A 19839-nucleotide genomic window follows, 5' to 3' on the forward strand; every position below is an offset into this window, starting at 1 on the left:
CCAACGTGGTTCCGCATTGGCGATGTAAGGAATGATTAGTACTTCTTACAATGGCACTTCTTACAGCTGGCTCATTTGTCCGTTCGATTATTCTATAAAAAATACAGACATCATTAATCCCTTAGGAGATATCAAATATCTTGATTATACCTATTTAAACTTAATGAAATGCAATAGACCAAATCCATATAAAATGAGTCACAGGAGGTCATTCGCTGTCTAGACATTGGACCCCTTCGTTCATACTTTACGACAGGACAGCATAAGTCTAGACGGGGAAGTGCTGTGTTTATGTTTTATATCAAACACACTCGCAGCTCGAATAAACTTGTATGTATCCACGTGTCTGAATATTAATTTATGATGTTTGAAGAACAAGATACTATTTCACCAGCACGCCAAAAGTTGTTATGCTAATGAAATACGTTTTAAGACGTAGAGTTGGTTAATAGCCGTTCTTGGTTGATTAATAGCTGTTCAATTATATATTATATTAGTTTTCGCTCACGTGATCGGGGTAGGAGACAGGTGTTCAGAGAATGAGGGTCCGCATAGGCGGGCCGGCTGTCAGAGCGTAACGGTAACACGCGCAAGTGATCCCGTGGCGCTCTTCGTTAAGACAGAAAAAGTACCGCTGGTTTTTTAGTGGGTATACCGATGTTCGGGGCGCACTCGGCCCCTTGGTCACTGGCAAGTCCCCCACCGTGAGGAAAACGCGTAATACGTTCTTCCAGCGTAAAAGGCGGTGGGGGGTAGGTGTTAGGTATTACAAGTAGCATATGTCCTTTCATGTGATTCAAGCTCGCTTCATACAAAATTTCATTAAATTCGGTTTTCAGTGGCTTAGCCCTGAAAGCGTAACCATTAGACAGAGTTGCTTTCGCCTTTATAATATTATTAGTATGGATAAGGGCGTTTTTACAGACTATCTGCTAACACTTTCAGAGAAACCTAATGATACTGATAAAGATACGCCTCTATATATATATATATATATATGTATGTATGTATATATATATGCTTACTCATAATATGATAAATACTAAAGTGAGTTTGTTTTTTACGCTACCACGTCGTAACTACTCAACCGATTATCATGAAACTTTGCATACACATTGTCAGGGGTACCGAAAAGGACAAAAGGTACCAAACTCGCTGTCCCTCTCTTACACGCGGGCGAAGCCGCAGGCGGAATGGTATAGTACAAATATAAAAATGGCTAACGTCTTATCAGTAGCATTCGATCAGTCATATGAATACTTAACAATGGGAAATCTTGTTTTAATCTTATCCAATATCTATTAAGGCTTGGTTAAAGGACATTTAAGATAAAAATTAATTATGTTTGAGTAATAACTCTATATATAAAAGAATAATTGTCTGACTGACATATCAAAGTGTGTCCGGGTTAGCACCATGAAAATTTGCATACGGGTTCCTTTTACACAATAGGTTAGCACTAATGAAGGATTTTTGAAAATTTAACTACTAAGGATTTATATTTATACCTAATAATAACAAGCTTTTATTCAAACTATACAAATATGGTTGTGTCCCGTAAATAAGTGAAATAATTGTGCAAATCATTTTACGCACAACTCGTAGTAGTTACGCGTGTATATATATATATATATATATATATATATATATATATATATATATATATATATATATGTGTATGTGGGTTAACAGAAAACCTATATATTGTAAAAGTAAATTAAAATAACTCGATACTAACAATATGGCTTCCATATATATTATAACATCGACGTTAGGCAAATAATTTTAATAAATGATGATGTCCTGACCGACTTTGACCACCACCACGACCATTAGCCAACTGCGCAGGACATATTATGGTTCACAAATATGTGCATAAAAACAGATGCACTCTCTATTTCCTTACTCTCATAATCATTCGTTGGAATGACAATCCGACATGACCGGAAAGAGTTCAGACGCAGAACCAACTTTGTTACGTGTTTTCCGAGGCACGAGAGTGTTCATACAACTTCCAGAATATGGACTGCTGAGAATATTCGACAGAAAAACTCAATGACTTTAAGCTATGAAGTATCTTAAAAAAACTTGTGTGATATTATTGTGAGATAGAAAGATTTAATCCAATCTAAAATATAATTAACACATTAATTAAAGAAATACTCACTCTTGATTTGGAAATTTTACGTCCAATTCATTGAATTTATCTTACACGCAACCTTTTATATATCAATCAAACAGTTTGTGAGCCTTTCAAGTCATTACACTCACTCAACTAAACACATCAAATGCGAAGTTAATTAGATTTGACGACACCATTGGTGGTAATTATTTTAATTGGCCCATGCATGCGTTAGTGTGATGGAATTAACGTATTATATTGTACCACACCTTTGTAACTCGGGAGTACCACAGGGGTATACCTTAGAGTCGTTTTTGTTCCATCTATTTAAAAAAGCTACGTAACCTTAAATATACTCTATATTCAACAACTTTAAAACTTTAAAACGTTACAGCCTCTTCTATCTGAGTATAGACATTGAAATACTCGCGAAGGTAACTCTCAATAAAATTAAGTAAGAGTTAAAAGAAGGAAAACGTTATTTTTTACTGCCAGTCTTTCAAAATCTTTTTTATTTTAAATTGTATAACTTTATTAATTAGGATAGTAACAACTTTATATCAATTTCAACTCTGTATTAAATTTTAATTTTGAAAATATTGGCGTCAATCATTCAAAATTAGTGAATATTTTTCCAAGAATATTTTAAACAATATGTGTAATGTTATGACTTTATGCGTAAAAATGTTTTTCTATGATGTGACAAAGAATATCATTTATCTATACTTTACTCATATTAGTGATCAAATATTTACAGTTTTGATATATTTACTAATTCACTATAGCGTAATACGTGTTTATAATTCATCTCGTGCTTGATGGTGAAGGAAAACATCGTGAGGAAACCTGCATGTGTCTAATTTCATTGAAATTGTCACATGTGTATTCTACCAACCCGCATTGGAGCAGCGTGGTGGAATAAGCTCTAAACCTTCTCCTCAAAAATGGGAGAGGAGACCTTAGCCCAGCAGTGGGATATTAACAGGCTATTACTGTACTGTGTGTAATACGTTTAATTATTAAACTGAAAACGTTTATTATTTCAATATTTTCGAATAAATCGCGATGATAGTTATACATTTTTAGTATTTTCTCTTTAATTACGAAGTTAATAATTACAATCGAATCAAAAATAAACTAATTAAACTAAAATAACTTTTAATCAAATATAAAAATGATCGGTGTAGTAGGTTTTGTTGTATGACAAGCTTTATACGTGAAATTCTCTACGGGATCCAACGAAAGTTTTATCAACGTATGCATGTATACAATTTTCATTTAAAAAGAGCGTTATCGACCATTATCTTGCTAGTCAATTGTTTCAGTTTGTTGCGAATGGTCAATCTATTTGGTTTTCCATTAACGAGTTAATATTAAGTTTACGCGTTTGGTTTTATTATTTAAAAAAGTGTAATTTTGTGTTATAAATATTTAATTGTAGAAATTTAATATTCCATTTTCCTACGGTCATCAAATAGATGTCACATTGAAAAATCAATACATCGTAGCAGTGAAGGACATAGACAATAGAGGCTCTTGTCTTGTCACGTAACGGACGTTAATTGACCATCTTCGAAATTTTTACAATTATTTGTATGTTCAACTGACAATAATCCTTGATCTACTATTCCAAAAGTATACTAATGACTTCATATAGTTAATAACAAAGAAATAATCAGTACATAAGTTAAATTAAACGCGTATGCCCGTCGAAATGGTTAAAGCAACTGAAGATTATTTTATTATGTTAAAAAAAGAGCATATCAAAGTAACAACCGCTTTTTCAAGTCCAACAATTGAGAACACAGTGCAAAAATGGAAAGCAAAATCTATATCCATAGTATCAGAAGAATCTAGATATACATCGACAAACAAAGATGAATCAATAAAAGCTAACGATTCTGGGAACAGTAAAAGTTTCATATCAAGATTGTTCACTGATATTCAAAAATCTAAAGTCAGACCATCGGAAAATACGGATGTAGGGAGTGAAGTAACTTCACAAACCTTAGGCTCTGTAGATAATAGAAATTTCGGTAACAAACTCGTTGCGATAAGTGATACGAATGAAGTTATAAAAAAAACGCCATTAAACAAATTATCTTTAATAGTGCAAAATAAAGTTAATAAACTAAAACTGCCAGATTACTATAATGGAAGTAAAATGTTCATGCCGACAGGCGATCGACTGTTCTGGGTTTGTCGATTTTTTATGTCTAAAGACATTTACGAAGTGCCATTTATGTTTATTAGCGTTAAGCAATTTCACGGCTTTACTTATAAATATTGTGTAGGGGTTGGTTAAGTAAACAATGCTGTGTCTTCTTCTTTCAAATGTCAAATTAATTATGTCAGAAAGAGACATCAGTGTTTAACTAAACACCAGCTGGACAACGTTTATAAGTAAGATCCTAAGTGTTTAACTACATATTAGCATCAAACCTATCCAAGTGAGTTCACTTATAATTTATTGTCAACTAGTTCTTAATCGAGTATTCAATCCTGAGCCATTCGCCCAGATAAAATTACCTGTGTCTTTCTCATGCATTTTTTCTAACTATAACTCACTTAGTTTCACATACACATCAATAAACAAACTTATCAACTAATTAATATTAAAATAAATATATATCTAACGTCGATAATATTTTTTGATAAAAATATAATATAGAGTTAATTAGTAATTTAAATGATTTGATATTCATAAAGCTAAGTATGAAAGTAATATTGGATTAAATTATGTTATATGCAAGTTATTATGGGCACTTAAAATGTACATATATGTATTAACATTACGTTTTTAAATATAAATGCTTTAATTTCTCGTCTGAACTACAACGAAATAATAAAAAATACCAATATGTCCCTATATTTTTTTTATTCTTTTCTCAAATACAAAATATAAATATACTGGTGGTAGGGCTTTGTGCAAGCTCGTCTGGGTAGGTACCACCCACTCATCAGATATTCTACCGCAAAACAGCAATACTTGATATTGTTGTGTTCCGGTTTGAAGGGTGAGTGAGCCAGTGTAATTACAGGCACAAGGGACATAAAATCTTAGTTCCCAAGGTTGGTGGCGCATTGGATATGTAAGTGATGGTTGACATTTCTTACAATGCCAATGTCTAAGGGCGTTTGGTGACCACTTACCATCAGGTGGCCCATATGCTCGTCCGCCTTCCTATTCTATAAAAAAAAAAAATCAACTACCAAGTTTTGAATTTAAAATAAATTTAAAAAAAAACACATAACCTCATTGGTGGTGGTTTGAACTTTATTAAGGTTTAATGTAGAAACAACTTGGAGATGATAATTGCAATCTCAAGGGTAATCTGAAAAGTTATTGGTTTCTTTGCTAGTTTACACAACTGCAGTTCCAATGTCCTGGGCACATATCCTACGTAATCAAATCATTTACTTTTGCTGTCAAGAAATTGACAGTAACAACTTGCATTTTGGAAATTGGTAGTACAATATGTGTAAAAATGGAGAAATGTTAACTTTATGCCTAGAAATATAAAAAAATACAATACACATAAAAAAAGTATATAATTTATTATTAATTTTTCATTTCCAGCTCGGTGAAACACGTCCATCTTCATTTGGACCGGCTACGTACCAAGACTTCAAAGAAATTAGGTCTCGGTGTTTGGCTGATGGTAGATTATTCGAAGATCCGGAGTTCCCAGCGATAGATCGAAGTTTGTACTACAAGGAACGATTGGATAGACCGCTGACATGGCTTCGACCTGGGGTGTGTTATTTTTTTAGTAAATAATAAGTTTTTAGTTGAAGGAAGTCGGTTTTTATTTATTTTTAAGAATTTTTTTTTTATTTATATATGCAGAATTGTATATTTATATATATTTCATATACAAATTGCCGTGATGGCCCAGTGACAGCCCAGATTCTGAGGTCAAACCCAGGCAAACACCACTGAATTTTCATGTACTTCATTTGTGTTTATAATTCATCTCGTGCTCGGCGGTCAATGAAAACATCGCGAGGAAACCTGCATGTGGAGCAATACGATGGAGTTGTCTCCAAAACTCCTCAAAAAAGAGTGGAAACTTTAGCCCAGTAGTGGGACATTTATATTCTTATGATTGATTTTAACCTGAATGTAAATATTTTCGTTGTTACCATTGTTCTTTAACATACAAATACAATATTCTTATTCAATTTTTCTTACTAAAATATTTCTTCTAGTTATTAATATCTTTATGATCAGGAAATGTGCGAGAATCCGCAACTGTTCGTGGAGGGCTACAGTCGATTCGACGTGCAGCAAGGCGAGCTCGGAGACTGCTGGCTGCTGGCTGCGGTGGCCAACCTCACGTTGCACAGAAAGTTAGTGTTGTCTTAAATTTTATTATTATCATATGATAATACCTTTGAACTTCTTCTAATCGTCCCGATCCGCTGTCACGTCCAAATTCAAATGCCAAACATTTTCTATATATAGTCTTATCACATAATCCATATTTCTTAGGTCTCTCTACAATTTTTTTTTATTTTTATATAATAGGAAGGTGGACGAGCATATGGACCACCTGATGGTAAGTGGTCACCAAACGCCCTTAGACATTGGCATTGTAAGAAATGTCAACCATCGCTTATAGCCAATGCGCCACCAACCTTGGGAACTAAGATTTTATGTCCCTTGTGCCTGTAATTACACTGGCTCACTCACCCTTCAAACCGGAACACAACAATATCAAGTATTGCTGTTTTGCGGTAGAATATCTGATGAGTGGGTGGTACCTACCCAGACGAGCTTGCACAAAGCCCTACCACCAGTAAATACATTTATACATTTCTCTTGTTAAAAAGTCCCGGTCCTTTTCCATCTATCGATTCTGTGAATATTTATTGACGACGCAATCAATATCAGCTTCAATGATATAAATATCACTTTTCAGACCGCAGATTTTGTGCTCATAGATTCAAAACTGGGGTCGATACAATAATTATTTTTCGAATTTTCTTTCGGGGATGCCACTTCTCAATATCAGGTCGCCCATGTGCGCTCGTCCGCCTACCTTTACCATAAAAAAAAACTCCCGGCTACTACTGACAACTTGTCGTAATTTAGCCCATAGACATTGGCGCCGTAAGAAATATTAACCATTCCTTACATTGCCAATGCGCCAGTAACCTTTGAAACTAAGATGTTATGTCTCTTTTGCCTGTAGTTACACTGGCTCCCTCGCCCTTCAAATCAGAAGCTAGTAAACAACAATACTAAGTCAGGTGGTAGAGTATGTCATGAGTGGGTGGTTTTAACCCAGAGAGGCTCGCGTAACGCCACTATAATCATTAGGAAATCTTAAAGTCAGTTATCAAAAGTTAAGTATGGGCAACTGTATATAAAGCTTATTTATCTTTTTGTTACCAATGGTTTTCATTTCGGTCAATGTCATAATCTTGTTATCAGTTACGTTTATAGTATGTTTATTTAATACTGATATAGTTTAAAAGATTCCGATTTTGTGACCTAGAAAGCGTGACCTTGGTCTTGAAACTATTTAATTATATATATTTTTAGAGGATATAGAAGATTACCGTGACTGACTGACGTGATCAGTCATTGACAAATTTTTAATAGATTACCCCTTTTTGTATGTGAATAATTATCTATATAAGTATGTATTTACAAAAGAAAAGTAGTGTATATCAGTTGTCTGGTTTCCATAGCACAAGCTTTGTACAAGCTTAATTTGGGATCAGATGGCCGTGTGTGAAAAATGTCCCAGGATATTATTATATGTGTGTTTGTTTTTGTAACTGGAACACAGATAAGCTGAGACGGATGGTGGGTTATTGGTCACCAATGCCCATCGGAATTAGCACAAAAATCTCATTATAGCGCTATTACAAGGGCATGTAAACAAAATTTGATTGGTGAACATGATGATTGGTCAAACAATGTGTAAGACCATTTACTTGTTAAGTTATACTATACTATGGGTACAAAATTAATTCCATTTTCAGATTATTCTTCCAAGTGGTGCCAGATGACCAAAGTTTTGATGAAGATTATGCTGGTGTCTTTCATTTCCGGTAAGTTATAAAATATGGTTGAGTTTGTATTGCAAACTTTCATACAATTGTGACAGTTTTTTTCTATTGCTCAGACTTTTGTTATGATGAAAATGATAACAGAATTCCAATAACAAAGTAATGTCACTTCAGATTTATTTGAAAAAAAAAAACCTCTCCTGTTGTACTCTTCGTTTTCTTTTTCATGTTATGTGTGTGACTTTATATACATATATGACACTATATATAAACTGCATAAAAATGGATACCAAGTGCCAATCTACTAAAAATGCCTTGACTGGTAGGTTTGCTACTCACCACCTGATTGTGGTTACCTGTGGTGATGTGGGGAATACATACACAGTTGGTTTGCTTCTTTGATTAAATAATATCTTTTAAATTGTATATTCCAGATTCTGGCAGTACGGTCGTTGGGTGGACGTCGTGATAGATGATCGTCTTCCTACTTATAGAGGAAAACTCGTATTCCTGCATTCTTCCGAGAGAAATGAGTTCTGGAGTGCTTTGCTGGAGAAGGCTTATGCAAAGTGAGTAATATATAATATATATAAATAATTCAGACTCCCTTGTCGGTTATGTGATTAAAACAGTTGCGCGCGCGCTGTCTGTTAGAGCTGGTGCTGTGTTCTTTGTTCCCCGTTTAAAAATTATTAATCCAGTATTTTCGTAATTAATTCTTAATGTTCTTTCGTTAATTATATTATTTAGTGTTAACTTGAACCTTGATAATCAATCCAAAGTGCTTTGTGAAAGGATTCTTTACTTATTTACGAGTAAAAACGGCAAGTGGTAACAAATCAGTGACATTGAATTGACTTTGATTGCAATCATACGGTCTTGGTCATTGAACCCTGTTGGTGTGGGTCTCTACGTCACATGAGGTCTACAATTTCGCCCGTTTACTCAAACACCGCATGGCCCTGTGGCAACTGTGACTGCTTTTTACGCTCGCCCTTTGAACGCATCTCGTGCGTTCTAGGTTCAAACCTCAGCCAAGCGCAAAAAAATATTTTCATATTTATTTGTGAATAATTATTTATCTAAATGAAGTACGCCTGCTGCAAATCAACGTCAGGGGCGCCACCGAGGTAGTTACATGCGACAGTTGCGGTCAAAATTATCACTACAATTGTCTTAATCCTACGGGTACAAATAAAAACTTAACGCAAAATAGAAACAAATGGATATGCCCGGATTGCTTGCGTACCTTACCCAGACAAATAAACAGTGATAATACACCTGTACGAGGTCACAAACAAAATACAACATTAAACTACAACGAGAACATCACACTGCGCAGAGGTGGTTCGACCTCTACTAGGGATATATCCTACCAACCCGATGATTACAATGCTTCATTTTTGGATCAAGTGAAATTAATAATATCCTCAGAAATCGCTATCCTCAGAACCGAGCTTAAATCTACCATTGCTCCTTTGCAAAATGACTTAAAAAATCTACGAGAAGAGGTTTCCAGCTTTAAAAACTGCTTAGAATTCTTAAATAACAAATTTGAAGAATTTAATAAAAGAATAAATAACAGCGAGACTGAAATCAAACGTATATCTGAGCAGTGTCTGGAAGTCAATTCTCTTAAGTCAAAGGTAGAAGCTATCGAAGTCGAAAACAATAGCCGCGAGCAATGGTCCCGTAGATCCAACGTAGAGATATATGGAATACCTGAAAAAAAAAACGAAAACCTATTCACCATTTTACAGGACATCGCTGGCAAGGCCGACTTCAACCTCAATGTTAATACAGACATAGATTTCATCACAAGAGTTGCTTCTAAGGACAAAGATGTTAAAAGAGCTAAACCTATTATTGTAAAATTCCTTTTTCGCTGGAAAAAAGATGACTTTCTGTCTCGAGTGAGAAAACTTAAATTGAAATGCCATGACATCGGCTTCTTATCAAATAACAAGAATATTTATTTCAATGATCATCTTACAAGCACAAATAAGTTACTGCTACAATTGGTAAAGAAGACTTGTAAAGAAAAATCCTATAGATACGTATGGGTTAAAAATTGTTGCATAATGGTACGCCGAAATGATACCAGTCCGGTTTTACATATAGTTAATTCTTGTGATGTAAAAAAAATTGTTTAAGTACTATCGTATATTGTAAAAAAAGTATTTCCTATATTATGTTGTATTCTCTTGTTGTTATTTTGTATGTTATAAGGCAGGCTCTGTATGGCTATTCAATATTCTTATACTGCATTTTATTTATGTATCATTATCCTTATTTGTTATGTTTATTCCAAGTGTATTTCGCTGTACTTGCTTCTAGAATAATATACTTAATGCTTATATTGCTAAGAGCGTATTGGGCACTTCGCAGCTACATTATTCAATTATATTATTTGCAAGAGAGTGGCAATCACTTATCAGGTGTTACTAGTACATTTGCTGAACAATTAGCAAATATTTTAAATGATATTTTATTGTGCACAATTGCCTTTTCCGCTTATAATGGCTAGGGATCTTAGTATTATTTATCAAAACGTTCGTGGACTCAGATCTAAAACTAATATTTTTTATAGGAACCTTATTCATGTTGACTGTGATATTATATGTCTTAGCGAAACCTGGCTGAATGAGTCTCTATTTGATTCGAAATTCTTCGACACACAGTATTCTGTATACAGAAGCGATCGTGATTACACTTTACGAGGAGATAGCTTAGGTGGCGGAGTTCTGATAGCTATAAGATCTCATCTCAATATTCACTCCTCATCTAAAATAAATTTGACAAATTCTGCGTCTGAAGTGATCAAAGTTAGCTTATCAATTAACTTGCTACCAACATCTAGATTAGTGCATATATACTGTTGTTATCTCCCTCATGGTAAATACCACTATGAAACATTATGCGAGTTTTTGAATTAGTATCGTCAGAACTCATTTATAATCCTGACGACATTTTTTTAATAATGGGAGATTTTAACATTTCAAATGCTAAATGGAGTTACTGCCAGAATAGTATGGATCTTCAGAATATTTCTGACAATGACATTCTTATTGACTCTATATACCATTTTCTGAATTTTAATAACTTAAAGCAATACAATACAGTACCTAATATTAATAATAGATTTCTCGACTTAGTTATAAGTAATTGTGAATGTTCAATAGTAAGACACAGCGACCCACTTGTACCCGAAGACTCACATCATCCTACATTACTCATTTTACCTAAGATAACCGTACCGCGTGCAATTTCTAAGGCTTCTCGCACCATACGCATGTTTCATATAGCCGATTATACAGCAGTTAATAGAGCTCTGGGTGACATTGATTGGTTTGATCTCCTTAGTGAATCAGATATTACAAAAGCAGTAGATTTATTTTATGAAACGGTTAACAATGTTATACGTGAAATGGTGCCAACAAAAACTGTTGTATGCAACCGTCATTATCCATTCTGGTACTCAAAATCCTTAGTAAAGATTATTGCTGAAAAACTTAAATATCACAAAAAATGGAAAATGTACAACAGAAATATGGACTATGATACTTTTTGTTTATTGCGGGAAAGACAAAAAAGGGTTCAGATTTATTGCTACGACAGTTACATTAATTATTCCGAAATTTAAATTAAAAAGAACAGTAAATTTTTCTGGACTTTTGTTATATCGAAACATGCTTCTAATTGCTTCCCTGAAACTATGTTTTATAATGATTCAGTTGCTACTGGTGGCAATGATGTTTGTCAACTTTTCAGCCAATACTTTAATTCGGTCTATGAAGCGACAGTTTCTGGCATTTCTGATAATGATTTAGATAATGTATCATCCAAGACGCATTTAAGTATTTGCTCTATAACTATTACACAAGAGATGGTCGAATGCTATCTTAAAGGTCTTGATATCAGAAAGGGATACGGGCCTGATGGCATTCCTCCTTTATTTTTAAAATCATGTCGCGCTACTCTATCATATCCGATCTATTTGTTATTCAATAAATCGTTGAATACTGATCATATATAGTACCAATATTCAAATCAGGTAATAAGCACGACATAAAGAATTATAGACCTATTTCTAAATTATGCGTCATAGCGAAAACTTTTGAGAAAATTATCTATGATTCTATCTTTCCTTTATTACGTCCAGTTATTCTTGAACAACAACATGGATTTGTTAACTGTAGATCGACAGAGTCCAACCTCTGTGAGTTAGTGCACCGTGTTTCTTCATCTATGGATAAGGGCAACCAGGTAGATGTAGTTTATACCGACTTCTCCAAGGCTTTTGATAAAATTTCACATAACATATTACTTAAAAAATTGAAAGAAGTCGGTATACACGGCGATTTACTTCGGTGGATAAGTTCATACCTTCGGAACCGTAGCCAGGCTGTGACAATCAAAGGTTATTGCTCATCCTTCTTTCCTGTCTCTTCAGGTGTACCTCAGGGATCTCACCTTGGCCCACTGCTTTTCAATTTATATATTAATGACGTCAATGGCATAATTAAAAACTCATGTATTCTGTTATACGCAGACGATATGAAAATTTGTAGAGAGATTGCGACTCCGTTGGATTGCTCACTTTTGCAAGAGGATCTAGACAGATTGTGTCTATATTGTAAACACAATTCTCTATATTTAAATATAAATAAATGTAGCGTCATTCCTTTTTCACGGAAACGCGATCTTATTATATATGATTATCGTCTAGACGGTGTTGAGATTAATAGAGTGACCGAGGTGAGAGACCTGGGTATACATCTGGACAATAAGTTGACCTTCGGTTTGCATATAAGTAAGACAGTGGCTAAAGCTTGTCGAATGCTTGGTTTTGTGTTTAGAACGTCGAAAGATTTCAAGAAAACTAGTACCCTAACTCTTCTATATAATTCCTTTGTACGACCTATCCTCGAATACGCTTCCACTGTTTGGAATCCGCATTACAAAACATACATACACCGATTGGAAAGAGTCCAAAATAAATTTATAAGATTTGTGCGTTTTAAGGAATTTATACTTAATAATGAATGCTTAAATACGTTATCACTCGCTGACAGAAGAGCGATCAGAGATCAAATATTCTTATTTAAATTAATTAATAATTTAGTTGATTCCCCGTTTCTCTTAGGTTGTATTAGTTTCCGATGCTCTCGAATCACCACACGTAAGTGCTTACTTTTTAATCCGTCACTCACCCGAAGCAAGTATGCGCAAAATATATTTGTATACAGAGCCTGCACCGATTACAATAAACGATTTAGCGAAATTGATTTTTTTACAACAGAGAATGTTAATAAAATAAGAAAATTATTGAAAGAATACTTGTTTAATAAATAATTAATAAAATTAATATTTTTTTTGTAAATTAATAATGTATATGTATATTGAATCAATTACTTGCCATAAATTGATGATTTATGATGTTACTTTAATTGTTGAAATCAAATTTAAATATTTTTAATGACATTGTTTATATTTATGTTCATTAATATTATTGTAATTTAACTTCTTGATTTTTTTTTTTTTTTTAACTTTGTAATTAGTCGATTTGATTGTACTCGTAGATTGCATTGTATTTTTGTCTCTTTCTGTTGTCTTTTTTACACGCATACTCTAACATTTGTACTATTTTTAAATGGAAACTTTATTGGTTTATGATTTAGTAATAATTCCTTAATTCTATGTAATAACACACTGTATGTTTCCCAAATATAAATAAATAAATAAAATAAAAATAAACTAAATTATCACGTGATTTTGTAAAGTCAAATATTTAATGCACAAAAAAAGCGTTTGTGTCATGTTTTTGTTGACAGTACATGGCCTGTAATTATATAGTTGATGTATTGATTAAATTCTATTAATGCATTTTTTTCAGATTACACGGTTCCTACGAGGCCCTTAAAGGTGGTTCAACATGCGAAGCTATGGAGGACTTCACCGGCGGAGTCACTGAGATGTACGAAATAACGGAACTACCTCCCAATTTCTATACCATACTGTTGAAGGCGTATGAAAGGAACTCGCTCATGGGATGCAGTATTGAGGTAATATTTTAATGTAATATTTTTTGTAATGTCAACGTTTATCGGTATTAGATTTAAAAAAAGGGGTTGCTATCCTGAATAGACTGAAAGTGGCATTATCATGAGTTGATTTACTCAATTTTGCTATTTTGTTAATATTGTAATGAATAGTCACGACATATCCTTATACTATATTTAATTTTCAATTTAAAGCGTTTTTGAACCTCGATTTAAAAAAATGTCTACAATTGAAACTGCCCCAAACTCCCTGTTAATCACTAGACCAATTTAGTGATTAACTCATGTCTCGCGGAGGAGGTCACTGTCTCCGAACACCACCCTCCGCGCTTTAAAGGCTGAAGTGGTGCGAGGGCGAGGTGACGTTCACCGCTGACTCGACCCGAGCGATTAGCACGCCCGAGTGCTTTGTGGCCTACTTACCTAAAACACCCCAAGGTCAAAAGGTAAATTGCAGCGACGTGCAGTACGCATTATTGGCGACGTAAAGGTCACAAACACCCTTGAACCTTTACAATTGCGTCGCGAGATAGCAGCACTGAGCGCTTTTTATCGACTGTATCACGGCGAGTGCTCTGAGGAATTATTCTCTCTAATTCCTGCTTCCCCCTTCCTTCTTAAGTCCACGCGAGCTGGTTCTCGATGTCACCGCCTAACTGTGACATCAATTCCATCGCGTACAAAGAAATTTGGCAACTCCTTTCTTTGTCGCACTACCAAAAAATGGAATTCCTTACCAGCTCACGTGTTCCCCTCCTCTTACAACCCGGGTTCCTTCAAACGAGGCATGAAGAGGCATCTTGCGGGCCGGCAAGGCGGGGACGGCTAGTACAGAACATTCTTCCCGACTGTACTAGCCGTCGTCGCGCTTGGACTCTACTACCACTTACCATCAGGTGGAGTAGAGTCATTTGCCATCCCGGGGCATATAAAAAAAAAAATTGTCCTTAAAAAAAAAGAATGATGTAAGGATGATGATGATGACTGCAGAATCCCTCGCTGCGTATCGTCCCATATACCTCGTAAATGAGAGTGGCCAGCCTCTTACAGAAAATCCCGTCTCGTGTGTCTCTGTTGGCGATTCAAAACGTCTAGATGGTGAGGTACATGATGTACTTAGGTTTCCTCCCTGAACGATCGCTAGGCAATTTTTCCTTCTACTCTACATAAATAGATTTTCTGAAACATTAATGATCGTGCAATAAAGCCGTCCCGCGTTACAGCCGGACCCCAACGTGCTGGAGGCGGAGACGCCGGCCGGCCTCATCCGCGGCCACGCCTACTCCGTGACGCGCGTCAAGTACGTCGACATAGAGACGCCCGGCCGCGCCGGCAAGATACCGCTGCTGCGCCTGCGGAACCCCTGGGGGAACGAGGCCGAGTGGAACGGCGCATGGAGCGACAAGTGAGTGCCCAGCTGTGCCTATATATAACTAACCTTATAGGAACCTGCAGAAATTATTCCTATTGCATATATATCATATATACCGAATTTGGTCGCATCTAATAATAATTCGACAAGACCCTTGCGATAAAAGAATTTTACTTTTAATTAGAGGTGTTTTTGTTTTGAGGATTTGATATTTAAAAAACAAAAACATTATATTACAGAACAAATAGCATACAAAAAGTACGAATAAATGTACTTATCCCATTATTCGAAATATAATTCAAATTTAGTATGGAAGCCCTGTCACTAAATCAACTTATGTCTGCCAGGTCTCCGGAATGGCGATTCATACCAGAGTCGGAAAAGGAGGAATTGGGCTTGACCTTCGATGACGACGGCGAGTTCTGGATGGCTTTCAAGGATTTCGCCAGCCACTTTGATAGGTATGATTAATGTTTTGGATATTATAATTTCTTCTGATAAATATTTATATTCAGAAAAAAAAATTGTCACTTGTTGATTTTAGTTTACTTTAGTTTTAAACATTTGTGAAAATATTATATATGTTTTGTATATATTTAATAAACAATAACTATCGCTGTTGCTTTTTCTTATCTAATTCTAATTTTTCTATGAAATTTTGATTATAGAGTTGAAATATGTAACTTGAATCCGGATTCTTTGGACCCCGAGGAGTGTCCCGAAGGCTGCACTAAGAAATGGGAGATGTCCGTCTTCGAGGGAGAATGGGTTAGAGGTTTGTATTGTGATTATAATAATTAACAAACGTCCAGCGTGTGTTGCAATATTTCTACTTTAAAACAACTGTTTCCAGGTGTAACAGCCGGTGGTTGCAGAAATTACCTCGAGTCCTTCTGGAAGAACCCTCAGTACACCGTCACCTTAAAAGACCCTGACGAAGATGATGAAGAAAACAAGTGTACAGTGAGTTGTTATTTCTCAGAATTTTAACTACTTATTATAAATATATTTAGTTTTTAATCTGTATTATATAAAATAATATTATATAGCTGTTGTGTATTATTAAACTTTACTATATACTTTGTAATGACGTGAGTGATGACTACTTACCATCAGGTGGCCGACTTGCAAGCCCACCTACCGTTTTTAATTAAAAAAAATAGTAGTGACCCTTATTCCTGGTGGTATAGCTTTGTGCAAGCTCGTCTGGGTAGGGACCACCCACTCATCAGATATTCTACCCCATAACAGCAGTACTTGATATTGTTGTGATCCGGTTTGATGGGTGAGTGACCTAGTGTAATTACAGGCACAAGGGGCATAACATCTTAGTTCCCAAGGTTGGTGGCGCATGGGTGATGTAAGCGATGGTTAACATTTCTTACAATGCCAATGTCTATGGGCGTTGGTGACCACTTACCATCGGGTGGCCCATATGCTCGTCTGCCTTCTTACTCTATAAAAAAAAAAGATTTAATTTTAAAGGAAATACAGGATTTTGTTGATAATTTAAGTATATTCTTTATCTCCAGTAAGTAAGAGGACTTGGAGGTCATTCGAACGCGGTCTTGCAAAATTATGGGTGTACATCACAAATATTTACTTATAATTTTATTCCAGATCATCGTAGCTCTCATGCAGAAGAACCGTCGTTCTCAACGTCACCAGGGCCTGGAGTGTCTCACTATTGGCTTTGCAGTTTACCGTCTTCCTGACTACGGACATGTCCCCAAGCCACTAGATGTTAATTTCTTCAAGTACAACGCATCCGTAGGACGTTCTCAAGCCTTTATCAACCTAAGAGAAGTCAGTGCTCGGTGAGTACAAATAAAATTAATTGTAAATATGCTTTTTGAATGGAACAAACAAGATTCCTAATGTCAAGCTATTTCCTTTTCAGTGGTGAAAAGTCAAATTTACTGTAAAGTTCTCTGAATGTCTACTGAATTTTCAACTGCTTAATTTGTGATTATAATTCATCTCGTGCTTGACGTTGAAGGAAACCCGTATGTGCCTAATTTCACTCAAATTCTGCCACATGTGTATTCCACCAACCCGCATTGGAACAGTGTGGTGGAATAAGCTCAAATTCTCCTCAAAAAAGGAAGAGAAGGCCTTAGCACAGCAGTGGGACATTCACAGGCTGTTAACAAATTTTACTTCGAATGTATATTATTATTATAAGTAACTTAAATACATTGAATAAATTAGTTTAATATTGAGGCAACACTATTCCAATGTTACTTTTATAAAATATAAACTATCGAATACAGAAAAAGGCTACATAAAACGAAACATTCACTTTTTTTGCGCCAAGAATTTTCTCGAACGTACTGTTACCTCTCAAATGGTTATATACATATTATATATCGGTTGACGTCAATTATAAATTGACAATCAGCAATATTTTATACGTATATAATGAATACATTTTTACCAAAGAGTCAGGCGTTCTGGTTATTAGTCGAATTGCGGTCTGAAAAAAAAGCGTAGCAAAAGTGACATAATATAAATACTTTTAAACAAACATTTGTTCTAGTTACTTTTGTTGTTCTTTTTTAATAACGTAAGAACAAAATCGTCACGATGGATTGAATGGAAGACAAATATAAAATCATACATTTTTATTTATAAAGAAGTTAAAGAATTAGATTTGTATGAATTAACGTACTTATATTAAAATAATATTTTTCTAATCCAGTTTCAAGTTAGAGCCCGGCTCATATGTGATCGTGCCCTCAACCTTCGAGCCCAGTGAAGAAGGAGAATTCCTCCTGCGTGTGTTCTCTGAGAAGAGCAATAATATGGCGTATGTATTATATTGTATTCGTATAATCTGTGGTCGGAATCTGCATAAAATAAATATTTAACAATTATTCAATATCATTGTTACATTATTGTCGAAACCGGAAAAGCAGTATATGAGAAGTTTGACGTTTTTTGCGCTCCCAATAATTTATTTTGTTTGAAGACAAAGGCAACGCAACATCCAAGTGATCCTTCGATAAATACTGATAGATTCTAAAAAAAAAACTGACGCATTATATGTTCGAATTTTAAACTAGACCACAAAATAGAATTATATAGAAATATGATATTTTGCGTTCTTTTTTCGAATGTAATTTGAATATTTGTACGCCATGTTTGTGAAGACATTTATTTATTGAAGATGTTAATTTTTCAGTGAAAACGACGAAGAAGTCGGTATGGGCGATGTTGATGACAGGGTAAGTTGAAATCAGAACATAATATATAATAAACATTCACATACTTATATACGTCTCCAATATGAAATAAAATAATTAAATCACTATTTCAATAGCAACATTGCTTAAATCGAATTAAATATTTTCTTCATAAGTAATTACATTATAGCAAATCGAAAGCAAAAATTGTAATACAATTTATTCAATAGTATCTAACTAGAGGCGGTTTGGTTATCATCATAAAAACGAATGTTACTTATGCTATACTAGCTGCCAGTTCTGATTTTATACGAGTAAAATTTATACAAAGTTATCTCTACCATTACCAAAAACCCTTTGTTTCAATGTTAAATGTAAAGCTACTATTATATATTTATATATATATATATATATATATATATATATATATATATATATATATATATATATATATATTGACATTAACTTCTAAACCTATATACTTGGAGTACAACGGCACATTTCTTTTTCATTCATCTCTATTTCTATTTATTATCTACGTATTTACAAGGGCCCCTTCTAACACACGTCACGCCTCACAGTACCGTAGCCGTAACAGCCTGTGAATATCCCACTGCTGGGCTAAAGGCCTCCTCTCCTCTTTTTTGAGGAGAAGGTTTTGGAGCTTATTCCACCACGCTGCTCCAATGCGGGTTGGTGGAATACACATGTGGCAGAATTTCAGTGAAATTAGACACATGCAGGTTTCCTCACGACGTTTTCCTTCACCGTAAAGCACGAGATGAATTATAATCACAAATTAAGCACATGAAAATTCAGTGGTGCTTGCCCGGGTTTGAACCCACGATCATCGGTTAAGATTCACATGTTCTTACCACTGGGCCATCTCGGCTTCCTCACAGTACAGTATATATAAATGTACCAGCTAAATGAATTTATAAATTTGAATTTGGAATTCTTAACCAAAGAGGAGATATTTCAGATCAAAGTGGTCAGTACGACAAAACGCTAATTTCATATGTAATCAAAGTGGTCAGTACGACAAAACGCTAATTTCATATGTAATCAAAGTGG

The 19839-nt window shown here is 34.8% G+C and overlaps 1 protein-coding gene across 9 annotated transcripts in view; it reads left to right on the forward strand.

Annotated features, from left to right (window-relative positions):
• The window catches only part of LOC126778454 (calpain-A), an 80433-nt gene that overhangs the window by 30623 nt on the left and 29971 nt on the right, over positions 1-19839 (forward strand). For all 9 annotated transcript variants that reach the window (XM_050502008.1, XM_050502014.1, XM_050502007.1 and 6 more), the window contains 12 exons: positions 5703-5879; positions 6357-6475; positions 8120-8188; positions 8581-8715; positions 14043-14211; positions 15432-15613; positions 15928-16041; positions 16249-16355; positions 16434-16543; positions 17201-17397; positions 18282-18389; positions 18765-18807. In XM_050502008.1, the coding sequence (XP_050357965.1) occupies positions 5703-5879; positions 6357-6475; positions 8120-8188; positions 8581-8715; positions 14043-14211; positions 15432-15613; positions 15928-16041; positions 16249-16355; positions 16434-16543; positions 17201-17397; positions 18282-18389; positions 18765-18807 (1530 nt within the window). The remainder of the gene's footprint in view (positions 1-5702; positions 5880-6356; positions 6476-8119; positions 8189-8580; positions 8716-14042; positions 14212-15431; positions 15614-15927; positions 16042-16248; positions 16356-16433; positions 16544-17200; positions 17398-18281; positions 18390-18764; positions 18808-19839) is intronic.

The sequence above is a fragment of the Nymphalis io genome, chromosome 26 (assembly GCF_905147045.1).
Source record: "Nymphalis io chromosome 26, ilAglIoxx1.1, whole genome shotgun sequence".
Taxonomy (NCBI): domain Eukaryota; kingdom Metazoa; phylum Arthropoda; class Insecta; order Lepidoptera; family Nymphalidae; genus Nymphalis; species Nymphalis io.